General features: G+C 41.9%; 1 protein-coding gene across 3 annotated transcripts in view; it reads right to left on the bottom strand.

The window, feature by feature from the left end:
- Window positions 1-6764: 6764 nt before the first annotated feature.
- The window catches only part of LOC122559982 (apoptosis regulator R11-like), a 33283-nt gene continuing 26673 nt past the window's right edge, over window positions 6765-13374 (bottom strand). For 2 of the 3 annotated variants that reach the window (XM_043710105.1, XM_043710106.1), the window contains one exon: window positions 6765-8025. In XM_043710105.1, coding sequence (XP_043566040.1) covers window positions 7885-8025 — 141 coding nt within the window. In that variant the 3' untranslated portion in view covers window positions 6765-7884. The remainder of the gene's footprint in view (window positions 8026-13374) is intronic. The other variant, XR_006314612.1, reaches the window with a different exon arrangement.

Consider the following 13374-nt stretch of genomic DNA (forward strand, 5'->3'; position numbering starts at 1 on the left):
ATATCATGTGAATGTTACTTGCCTCTTGTCAGCCCAAGCCTGGACATTGTCCACATTTTGGGCATGGGCTACATCAGTGTCTGAGGAGTCATGAATGACGTTGAAGATTGTGCAGTCATCAGCAAACAGGACTGCAGAACATGGATCAGATCTGTTTGTTGTGGAATCGCTTATCTCTGCATATCAATTGTTGCTTATTCTATTTGGCATGCAAGTAGCCCTGTTTTGTAACTTTGCCAGGCTTTACTAGCTTCGCTTATATTCCGAGTGAAGAAAAAGCAGTGGATGATATACGCTTAAGTGTTGTTGTGCTAGTCAGCTACCTTAACGCTATATATAATTCAGTCAAATCCATCAAATTCAGCACCGCCTTCCTAACCTGAGATCTTCTTCCCGACCTCTCCGCCCCCACCCCAGTCTGACCTATCACCCTCACCTTGACCTCTTTCCACCTATCACATTTCCGACGCCCCTCTCCGAAGTCCCTCCTCCCTACCTTTTATCTTAGCCTGCTGGACAAACTTTCCCCATTCCTGAAGAAGGGCTTATGCCCGAAACGTCGATTCTCCTGTTCCCTGGATGCTGCCTGACCTGCTGCGCTTTTCCAGCACGTTCAAACAATTACCAATCAATACACAATACTACTTTATTTGACAGTTACTCAGTCCAATGATCTTTCTGGGAATTAACTTTATTTTTCCAACACTCTGGCCACCCTTCTCTCACTAACCAAGCCATTGCACCTCCATCGGAAGATCAGTTAGGATGGCCAGTAATGTGTTCGCCAGTTGAGTTATTTCTATGCTTTAAAGGGTACATCGTCCGCTTAATCTCTATTGAAGCAGACCGTGGTTAGTCACTTATGCAACTATACCAGAATTAGCAGTTAGTAACTTAAAAACCATTTTATGCAGCTTTAGCAGAATTATCAATTTGCAGCCTAGAAGCCATTTTTTCATGTTATTTGCATTGAGAAGCCATTTTATTATCGCTTAAGTTATTAAGAGCATCTGTTAAGTGGTTGTTCCTGACAACTAGTTACCTCAGCCTGTATTCACGTTTTAGACCCTCAATAACATCTAGCAATAATACTGAAAACTTGCTCCAAAACCTGCCATGCTTCTATCCAAGTTCTTCCAGTATAGCTACAACATTGGCATCTACTCAACAACAATGGAACATTAGAGGTATGTTCTGTACCCAAGAAGTGGGGCAGAGGTATGATCGGAAGGTTTGCAGATCTCACAAAACTATCTGATACATAGCCAAAAGGTAAGCCTTATCTGTGATATAAAAGAGCTGGTCAGATGGGCTGAACCGTGGCACATGGAACTTCAGCCTGAAAAGTGAGGTGATATTTTGCAAGGATCAACAAGGCAAGGGAGTACACATTAAATGTAGAACTCTCGGAATTACAGTGGATCGGCGGGACCTTGGTGGTCCAGTTCATAGGCAGCGGGAGAGATGGAGAAGGTGATAAGAATGTATTTGTGATACTTGCCTTTGTTAATCAAAGCATTGAATACAACAGCAAGCAGGTCACAATGGAATTGTACAACATTGGTTAGGCCACAATTGAAGTACTATGTGCAGTTCTGGTTGCTATGTCATAGGATGTATTTTGAGGATGTTACCAGTTCGGCCAATAAAGTGAGAAGGAAGCAAAGCTGGTGAGGCCGGAGCAGGTTTGGGGGCAAGGAAGTTGAGGCTGGATAGAGCCAGCTAATTGGAGGGAACAGGGTGTCAAGCGATGCTGGCAGTCCTGGGCTGGGATAAGGAAGAAATGAAGCTAGCAGGAGAGGAAGATGATTAGATTGTTGTTTGAGACGACTGTTACCTGGTGCTTGTGGAGTTGGCACGTTGCTATCTATCATGGCAAGTATTGTATCTGATGCATATTTTGATACAATTTGTTTTAGATTTTGAATTTGAACTAGTGGTAAGTGGATTTGATGTGTGTATCTAAAGTGTTTTGCTGATTTATCTGTAAGGATTTCTGAAGCTATGGTGATTTCTTTTAAAACACAATTGGAGAAAGACTCTAGAATAATGAGGTTATGTTTATGTAAGGAAAATTTACAAGTGGGAAAGGTAATCTGTAGTTTTTTGTTCATTCACGAGATTTGGGTATTGCTGACTAGGCCAGCATATAATGCCTATATGGCAGTTAAGAGTCGATTACATTGCTCTGAGTCTGGAGTCACATATAGGCCAGACAGGTGGCAATTTTCTTCTCAAATGAACATTGGTGGACAGACAGATTTATTTGACAAACAACAGTAATTTCATGATCATCATTATGCTATTGATTCAAGATTTTTGAATTCAGATTCCACCATCTGCTCAGGCAGGATTCAAATGTGGCTCCCCAGAGCAATACATGGGTCTCTGGATCAATAGTCTAGTAATAATACCATTGGGGCATCCCTTCTGCATAATGCTTTAGGCTTTCAGATAGAAGCTTCTAAAATTTCTTGTGGGAGCGTGGAGTAACACCCATAACTTGGGAAAGGTTTGTATGAAGCTGAAAGCTCAGTTATATGACAAATGAAGATGAGGCTATCAAAGTCTTAAAACTGGAAATTGAAGCCGCAGCTAAGTCAAAACCGATGTGGAATAGAGAAGGGAATTCTTTTTGGTTTTGGAATATTGCACTTAGAACTAAAGTAGCCATTACATTATTTTTAAATTGTGTACCCCAGTTCTAGACTTCCCAATCAGGAGCCTGTATCTGTGATATTTACCCCTTGAAATATTTTGTAAGTTTCTGAGATCATATTTCATTCTTTGAAACAATAGAGAATACGGTCCAGTTTGCCCAATCTCACTTCATAGAACAGTCTTGCCATCTAAAGAATTAAAGTCAAAAAACTGCTGATGCTGGAATCCAAGGTAGACAAGCAGGAGGCTGCAAGACCACAGCATGTCAGGCAGCATCAGGAGATGGAGAAGTCAACTTTTTGGGTATAATGTTCAGGACTGAGGTGGGTGTGAGGGAAGCTTCAGATGATCTTTTTCCACGTATGGAGTCAGCTATTATGAGGGGGCATAGCTTTAAATTAAGGGGGAGTTGGTATAGGACAGATGTTAGGGGTAGATTCTTTACTCAGCGAGTTGTGAGTTCATGGAATGCCCTGCCAGTAGCAGTGGTGGACTCTCCCTCTTTATGGGCATTTAAACGGGCATTGGATAGGCATATGGAGGATAGTGGGCTAGTGTAGGTTAGGTGGGCTTGGATCGGCGCAACATCGAGAGCCAAAGGGCCTGTACTGCGCTGTATTTTTCTATGTTCTAAGTTTGAGGGGGACAGAACATAATCCTTCACTTAACAGGAATGGTTAAGAACAAGGTAGCATAATTTTTAAGGTGAAGGGCAGGTGGTTTAGATGGGATTGGAAGATTTTCACCTTTTAGAAGGTGGTCGGTATCTGGAATGTACTGCCTGGAAGAGTATTTTAGGCAGGAAACCTCCCAAACTTTAAACATTTACTTAATGAGCATATTAAATGTCAAAACATTCAAGGCAATGGGCCAAATTCTGACAAGTGTGACTAGTGTAGATAGGTTGGTGCTTCTTGTACTGTAGGACTCGTATCAGAAGTCACACGACACCAGGTTATGGTTCAACAGATTTACTTGAATTCACAAGCTTTCAGAGCACTGTTCCTTTAGTGGTTGGCACTGCTGCCTCACAATGCCAGTGACCCAGGTTCAATCCCAGCCTTGGGTGACTGCGTAGAGTTTGTATGTTCTCCCAGTGTCTGCATAGGTTTCTGCCAGGTGCTCTGATTTCCTCTCACGGTCCAAAGACGTGCAGGTTAGGTGGTAGATGTGAGGTTATGGGGAGAAGGTGGAATGCTTTTCAGAGGGACAGTGTAGACTCGATGGGCCAAATGGCCTCCATCTGCACTGCAGGGATTCTATGACTATCAAAAGAAATTACATAGGCATCCTCCACAAAGCCAACCCCTCTTTCTGCTGTCTTACACCCTCCAGAAGCGATCCATGTCATGGTAAATCCAAATGTGGTTAGAAATTTGAACAGAGGGCATTCTGGCTAAGTTTGCAGGCAATACAAAGATAGGTACAGAGACAGGCAGCATTGAGGAGGTGGGGACGTAGCAGAAGGATTTGGACAAGTTAGGAGAGTGGGCAAAGAAATGGCAGATGGAATACAACTTTAGTAGAGGCATAGATTATTCTCTACATTTCAGACTTGGGAATTTTTTCTCAATTTAAAGAAACTTGGGAGTTTTAATCCAGGATTCTCTCAAGGTAAACTTGCAGGTTGAGTTAGGAAGGCAAATGCAATAATGGCATTTATTATATAAAAGGCTCTGGTCAGATCATATTTAGAGTATTATGTGCAGTTTTGGGCCCCATATCTATGGAAGGGTGTACTGGATCTGGAGCATGTTCAGAGGAGGTTCATGAGGATGGTCTCAAAATGAAAAGGTAAACATTTGAAGTATGTTTGGGGACTCTGGGTCTAAACTCAGTGGAGTTTAGAAGGATGAGGGGGGGATCTAATTGAAACTTACAGAATGAACTGGATGTTGGGAAGATGTTCCTATTGGTAGGAGAGACCAGGACTGGAGGACACAGCCTTAAAGTAAAGAGAAGATCTTTTAAAATGAACTTCTTCAGCCATTGAACAGTGAATCTGTGGAATTCATTGCCACCGTTGTGGAGGCCAGGTCATTGAGTGTATTTAACACAGATAGATAGGTTCTTGTCAAGGGGATGAAGGCTTTCAGGGAGAATGGAGTTGAGAAACTTGTCAGCCATGATTGAATGGTGCAGCAGACTCAGAGTTGAATGGCCTAACTTCTGCTCCTACATCTTATGTTTTCAGCACCAATCTCTTCCAGATTAGTTTATCTCAAATCAAAAAAATGTGTACTCAATGTTAAATAAACACAAGAAAACAATGAAGTCACTGGCAACACTCCATTAATTGGCAGAAGATTTAGATGCATGAACAAAAATACTTAAGTTGTGATCTTGGTTGCATTGACTGAAAACATGGTGCAGTAAATTTAATAGTAACTTTCAAGAGAGAATATTTGTATCATCTATAGCCACAGGTGAGGTGCCAGAAGACTGAAGAAGTTGGCTAACATGGTACCACCATTTAAGAAAGGTGGTAAGGGAAAGCCAGTGAGCTATAGAATGGCAAGCCTGATATCAGTGGTGGGCAAGCTGTTTGAGGGAATCCTAAGGGACAGGATTTGCATGTACTTGGAAAGATGGGGATTGATTAGGGATAGTCAATGTGGTTGTGTGTGGGGGAAAGAGTGTCTAACTTAATTGATTTCTTTGAAATGACGAGGAGGATTGATGAGGGAAGAGCAGCAGACATGATCCATATGGTCTTCAGTAAGGCGTTTGACAAGGTTCCCCACAGGAGACTGGTTGGCAAGGTTAGATTATATGGAATACAGAGAGAACTAGTAATTTGGGTACCGAACTGGCTCGAAGGTAGACAGAAGGTGCTGGAGGGTTGCTTTTCAGACTGGAGGCCTGTGACCAGAGGTGTACCACAAAGATAGATACTGGGTCCACTGTTTTTCATTTATATGTAAATGATTTGGATCTGAACATGGGTATGGTTAGTAAGTTTGCAGATGATACCAAAATTGGGGGTGTAGTGAACAGTGAAAGTAGTTGCCTCACATTACAATAGGATCTTGATTAGATGGGTTGAGGAGAGGCTAATGGACTTTAATATAGCTAGAGAAATGCTGCATTTTGGAAAAGCAAATCAGGGCAGGACTTACCATTAAGTGTATAAGGTCCTGGGGAGTGTTGCTGCATAGAGACCTTGGAGTGCAGGTTCATAGTTCCTTAAAAGTAGAGTCCCAGATAGAGAGGATAGTGAAGGCAGCATTTGGTATGCTGTATTGGTCAGTGAGTTGAGGAGTCATTTTGTGGCTGTATAGGACATTAGTTAGGTCACTATTAGAATACTGTGTGCAATTCTGGTCTCTCTCCTATAGGAAAGATGTTGTGAAACTTGAAAGAGCTCAGGAAAGATTTATAAGGATGTTACGAGGGTTGGAAGGTTTGAGCTATAGGGAAAGGTTGAACAGGCTAGGGTTATTCTCCCTGGAGCTTCAGAGGCTGAGGGGTGATGTTACAGACATTTATAAAATCATGAAGGGCATGGATAGGGTAAATAGACAATGTTTTTTCCCCAGGGTGTTAGAGTCCAAAACTAGAGGCAGGTTTTACGGTGAGGGGAGAAGATTTAAACGAACCTAAGGGCAATGTTTTCACACAGAGGTGGTGCATGTAGGAAATGAGCTGCCAGAGGAAGTGGTGGAGGCTGGTACAATTCCAATATTTAAAAAGCATCTTGATGGGTTTATGAATAGGAAGGGTTTAGAGAGATATAGTCCCATTTGCCAGCCTTTGGCCTAAGTTATGATGTCTGGTTGGCATGAACAAGTCAAACTGAAGGAATCTGTTTCCACACTGTACAGGTCTATGTCTCCACAGTGCTGTAAAGTCAGAGTTTGAAGAATGGGACTAGTTAGATTTTAAAGAGCTGGTCCAAGACGACCAGATGACCTCTTTGTGCTGTATCGTTGTGAGATTCTAGAATTCTGCTGCTCTGTGACCCAGAAACACAGGCAATTAGGTCTCCTGCTCCTGACCAAGCACACCTGTTACTGTGTGGCTTGAGATGCTTTCTTCAGAAAATTGTCCATCAACAGAATCAGAAAGGAAAGGCAAAAACAAAACATCAGAAGTCAGTGCTCTTGTGTTTAAAAACAAGTCATTTTAATTTAAATTTTAAGACTGTGTAAAGTAGTTCGCTTCTAATGTGGTGTGAGCAGCAAATTAAAAAGGAATGATTACAGTGAATAATAGTGACTAGTAGTCACGCCTTCAGCATCCACACATGACAGCGGAAAACCTTCTTAAAATAATTCTGAGGCATTTAAGGAACATGGACAACCCATGTGCCGCAAAACCTTTTCCAAATGATCTTGTCAAAATGGTTGAAGTCTTGCTTTTTCATTCCTGCTGAGAAGCAGTGGCAGCTTCAACTTCAGTTCAAACATGATGATCAAACTCTCCCACAGTATACCATCAAGACAATGCCAGAAATCAGGGAGCCCATCAGAGACAGGCTTTGTATGGTCACCCCCACTCAAGCACCACATCAATATTCCAGCAGGTAACAAAAATTTTAAAAATTTGGTATAAATAAAATGTCAGTCAGCCTTCAGTTACAGGAAAACTCTGCTCCATTGCCTCGGTTATCCCCAGCAGGTTCCAGTTGAGGGTGTTGCCCACCATTTCCTTTGATTTTGAGCTGTAGTAGGCCATTGGCATCTCCAGAACAAGCAGCAGCTTTCTTGCAGGCCACTCTAACTTCATTCCTCCTCTGGAATCCAAGCAACTTGGCTTTTCTTCTGTGCAGTCTGACTCGTCTGTACTATTCAGTCACATCAGACATGATAGATCTTAAAATTAACACCACAGTGCAGCGAGGGGGCTGCCGTGTTTGTGGATTTTTGCCAATACGGCACAGAGCCATGTCACTGAATAGAGATCTTCACTGTATAAGCTGCTGGTCAGCGCCTGCACTCCAGGTTCAATTATCTTGGATAAAGTTAGCTTTAGTTACTGATGTAGTTCATTTACTTGCAGATAATCTCTGTTTCTGTCACAGCACCTGCATGAATGCTTTGTAATTGTAAACTGAGTACACATACACAATACACAATGTATAAACAGCTGACAGTGTTCCAACACAAGGAGTAAGCAGAGATCTATCGATGCAGCTTTCATGGCCATGCCATTCTGCTAAGATATTCTTCCAATATAATGGCTGTTGACCAAAGCTTGCCTCTTAATGCAGTCTCACTGCCGTTACCTTCTCCGGGCTAAGAACGCAGCAATGGCCAAAGTCGCACCCACAGCTGTTACTGCCATAAACCATTTTACAACAGACTCCTGCAACTGACGGTTCCGAGCAGCAGCATTATTCCCATACAGTTGTACAAAAGCATCCTGGAAAAAGGAAACAGCACAAGTTACTTGTCAGCAGACACTGCTTTTGATACTAATGCAAGCTCAATGTTTCCATCAGCCACTATTTCAAATTGCACAAAAAAATCAAAACTCATAGTTGAGTTCCCAATAATGGGGCCAACAATCAAATCAGACCCAGATAAAGGGCAAAGACCACCCCACCCCCATGTTCTATCCTTGCTTAGGTTAGCCAGTCACAGCCAGGTCAACAATGGAACCATGATGGATTTAATGAATTCACTGTGGGTAATGGGTGATGCTGTTCAAGCTGAATGTACTACCTGTCTCCTGGAAATAACTACTGTACATAGTTTCCTAGGTCAATTCAGAGGGGATTAGGAACAGTGCTGTGGGGGACTGGAACTGCGTACAAGACAGAACAGGTACAGCTCCTAAGGAACATTACCCAACCAATTAGGTTTTCATAATAGTCTGGCAGCATTCATGGTAATTTTTTCTGATGCCACTAATTTTCTACAAATGTATTTAATTCAACATCACATATGGTGGCAGTGTCATTGGTCCAGTAATCCAGAAACCCAGGCTAATTCTCTGGGAATACAGGTTCAAATCGCACCATGGCAACTGGAGGAGTTTAACTTCATTTAATAAACACAGAACAGTAAATTAGTCTTTAATGGTGAAAACCTAATTAAATCTGCTGTCCTTATCTACACACGACTCTATACCATGGCTCATGCAACCATTGTTAACTCTTAACTGCCTTCTGAATCGGCTGAGCTCAAGTCAAGACAATTAGGGATTGGCATTATATGCCAGCAACATCTCACAAAAGAATAAAAAGCATGGAATTGCTGGTCTGGTACTAAAACCACTATCCTACTATACTCCTCCTTCGCCCATGATTACCATTACTACTACTGGCCTTGGCCAGAGGATCCCAATTATGGACCAGAGACTTACTCTGGAATTTTATTTATGCTTTTCTTTAGAACACACGTACATACAAACAAGGACAATCCAGGGCTGTGATGTCCTCCAGTTAAATTAGCAGCCAGCGCTAACTTCATACATCGTAATGATCTTTAGTGAAGGTATGGAGGCTGCAAGCAGCTCCCAGAGACTATCCCAGAGAGTCCATTTTGCAGCCACAGGATGCTAAAGAGGAACATTTATATGTTATAACAGCAAGCATCAGCATGGAGTAAGCAGGGTCACTGGACCTGAAGCACTAACAATGCTTTCTCTGCAAAGAGGCTGCCAGCTTTGCTGAATTCTCCAGCAATTCCAGTTTTTCTTGCAGCACAGTGAGCCTTGGTACTACCAAATCATTTCAACACAGTAAAAAGAAATCCAACAAATTGTAGTTAAATAACTTGAGTAAACGATCATAAACAGCAAACACAGCTACATACATCAATATTACTCTGCTCCTGAACTTAGATAGTGTGGGGTTCTGTCTGTTGTGGTTTGGGGTTACCTTGAAGCATTTTAAATGTGTCCATGTGATAAGGTCAGTCTGAACTCTCAATAATTTAAAACTTTCACCTTAATATACATATATAAAACCTTTTAATCAATCCACTCTATATCCAAGATCTACATGGTATGCTAAATTCTTGTCTACCCCACTACACTGCCACATTCTAACTGAACATTACTTAAGTGTAACTGAGCTGGAGTACAAGAGAAGTACACACAAGTAGAATTTGCCAATTTGAGTCCCATCAAACCCAACTTTAGATTTGTGTTAACATGTTAATTAGTCAGAACAATACAAACAGCTAACAAATTAGCTTGCTACATGTATAGGGGAATCATACAATGGAGATACCCAAGAATATCGCTGAGCTATCGGGGTCAACTGGTCCCTTTTGTCAAATTCACTGTTCCACAGTTGAACCATCAAGGTGGCCAATTTGTCAAGCTGGAAGATTGAAGCAAATTCCTTTTTGAGCAATCTACATTTTAGGTATCATGTGATATGATAAAACTCACAAAGGGTGCATAAGGACCAGGAGACAGTGGAGAGCTCACAGGGACATCCAACGTGTATGGGTTCAGGTTTGATTACCTGGGTCTGCAGGGAACCAGGTTAGATTGAGGAGGAATCTGTTGGAACAGTGGTTTTGGTACAGGACTAGCAACTCACTGATATTTTGAGTTCAGACCCCACTCTGATAACATATTGCATTCAGTAAACTCATGAACAGGCACAAGATATACTAGCAAAAGCTACTGGATAGTTGTGAAAGCCTAATTAACTGGCTAGTATCATGCATGGATAATAAAAGCAGTATTATGCAGATGCTGAAAATCTGAAATAAATACAAAGTGCTGGAGAAACACAACAGGTTTGGCGTTTCAGTCCAATTTGACTTGAACTATGTAGAGTTTCCTAATCCCCTCTGAACTGACCTAGGAAACTGCTTAGTTATTTCTCAGCAGGTAGACAATAAATGCAACCTTATCTGCATTACCCATACCGAGAGAGCATGTTAATTAAAATGATGGAGTTCCCACTGTTCCCCTGGCTGTGAATGAATTAACCAGAGCAGGGATCTTAAGAGTCCACACTGGGATTTTGCTGTGATTACAACTTCCATTATAATAAATATTTTATGATTCTATATGACCGGTGTACAAATAGTGAACTTGTATTTAGACAACACACTCCAGCCTGAATCAGAAGGAGTCTTCAATTGAGTTTAAGACATTTCCTAATAGCACAACTGCCAAAGAGAATGAATGGACACACGTACTTATATTTCTTACGCAGTCTGTTACACAATATGGCTTTTGGAGGAAACAGTCTTTTGTCAACATTCATTGATACAAAGCTGTAGGTGAGATTCAGACACACATACATAATCCAAGTTTGAACTCTGAAAGCCAATAGGTTGCAGAAATTAATGCTGAGGTTCTGGGACAGCGTTGTGCTCTCCACTCACACGATCAAGATCAAATACAACATGTACGGGCCAAAACAATGGGCAAGATGTTAGAAAATCAACAAAGGCCAAAATCAATGTGAACTTTGAACCTCTGGCACCGAATCCAAATGAGATCAATTAGCCCATTGTAGACAAATCCACCTGAGTCCATTTGAAAGGCTGCAGGATCATTGAGCAGCTCTCTTATCTTAATTCAGTTTAACTCAATTAAAAGCACTCCCTCTCTCACAAATCAAGTAGGAGTTCAAACTCCACTCAAGTACAACCTGAGAAGCTATGACACTGAAACAAAAAATGAAATTGGAGAAACTCAGCAGGTCTGGCAGCATCTGTGGAGACAAAGCAGAGTGAACATTTTGGGTCCAGTGACCCTACTTCAGAACTCTGAACCGGCTGCTAAGCTGCATAAGAGAGCAAAGGTTGCCATATCCCTAACCAATTCCTTCAAACATGTTGTCTCTGCTTGTACTACATATAGGAACAGTAAATCATGCAAACAGGCAACTGCTTCTGTGACAAAACAGCTGATACAATTCAATAGTAAACCATCATCTTAAGATTAACCCTTCTGCTGTTCGTGCATGTTATGACATATTAGATTAGATTCCCTACAGTGTGGAAATAGGTCATTCGGCATAACCAGTCCACACCGACCTCCAAAGAGCAACCCACCCAGACCCATTTTCCTCTGACTAATGCCACTATGGGCAATTTAGCATGGCCAATTCACCTGGCCTGCACATCTTTGGATTGTGGGAAAGAAACCAGAGCTCCTGGAGGAAACCCACACAGACAGGGGAAGAATGTGCAAACTCCCCACACAGACATACAGTCATCCGAGGTGGGATTCGGATCCAAGTTCCTGGCACTGTGAAGGAGCAGTGCTAACCACTGAGCCACTGTGCCACCCAATCCTGGACTGGAATCCAAGGGTTCTGACCCAGAGGAAAGAACACTACCACTGTTGCAAAAGTCCTATATTTCTGCTGTATAAATGAAAGGCTTGCTAAATTTCCCTAAATTGGGAGGAGTGATAAACAACACTGTCCTTATCAACACACGGTCAAACGCAAACAGCCCCACTATTCACTGGCCACACCTATATTCCTGACACCCCACCCTCCTGAACACATTCTACTCCAACACTGACAGTCCCCATCAACTTGCACTACCCATCACTTCATCCGCCTTTCATATCTTAGCCGATCTTTACCCAAACTTTCAGGGATTGTGATAAATATACTCATCTAGAGTGCACGTGAAGGGGTCATAAAAGTAGCTTGACGTGCTAGAGAAAAGCAGCCTGTTTGACTGGCATTTCAGCCACACAACCGTCAACAATCACTCCCTCCACTACCAGCACACAGTAGCAACAGTGTATATCATCTACTAGATGCACTGCAGAAATTCACCACGGCTCCCAAGACTGCACCTTATAAGTCAATATCTGCTATCATCTAGAAGGACAATGGTAACAGGTACATGGGAACACCAGTACCTACAAGTTCCCCTCCAAGTTACACACCATCCTGACTTGGAAATACTGTGTATCACTGCTCCATCAGTGCTGCTGGGTCACAATCATGGAACACCCTTCCCAGCAGCATTGTGGGTGTTCTGTACATAATGATTATTATTACTTATAACTAAATTGACTAACTTCGGGTAAACAATTGTGAACAGTCAGCAAATAACTACAAGTTAAAACTCTAATCCTATATAAACTCTCCCTTACACACAAGCAGAAAATTAAATGGGTGTTTATAGGTGAGGAAAAGGCAGGGAAGGCAGCTTGGTTTCTGTTGACAGATCAGAGATAATTCTTTTGCTGAACGCTGCTTCATGGTCTTCCTTCTCCAGATACTTCCACATATTTGCAGGAGCACAGGATGACTGGCTCACACTTACAAAAATATCTGATTTTAAAAAGCCATAGCTTACAGCAACTGAAAACTAAACTTGTATTCATCAGGCTTCAAGTGGCTTTTACTGCTGAGAACAGAAAGAGCTCTTGAGCTGACGGAGATCTAAAGGCTTCTCTGTTCGCCTTGTTCCAGACTCAAACTGTTCAATTACCTGCGATTCAATCGGATAGTTGTTGACTGGCAAGCAGCCATTGTCATAACGATCATTAAGGCTACAGACCAGTCAGATACTTGTTGCCTGCTCAAATCGATTTATGTACATCCTTGGTCCAGCTTGTCTGCACCTTCTCCTACAACTGCTGAAACAGTACAGTGCTCACAATGCCTGACAGATTACTTCCTTTCAAAACATGGAGTAATACTGTTTTAAAACCGTCCTTTTCCTTTTTTACTCTACATCAAAAATACATCCTTTCCTTTGTGGGCGAGTCCAAAATTGGAGAAATAAAGAGTCAATTAACTCATTCAAATAATCAAATCAATCTGGA

This window comes from Chiloscyllium plagiosum, chromosome 20, assembly GCF_004010195.1.
Source record: "Chiloscyllium plagiosum isolate BGI_BamShark_2017 chromosome 20, ASM401019v2, whole genome shotgun sequence".
NCBI lineage: Eukaryota > Metazoa > Chordata > Chondrichthyes > Orectolobiformes > Hemiscylliidae > Chiloscyllium > Chiloscyllium plagiosum.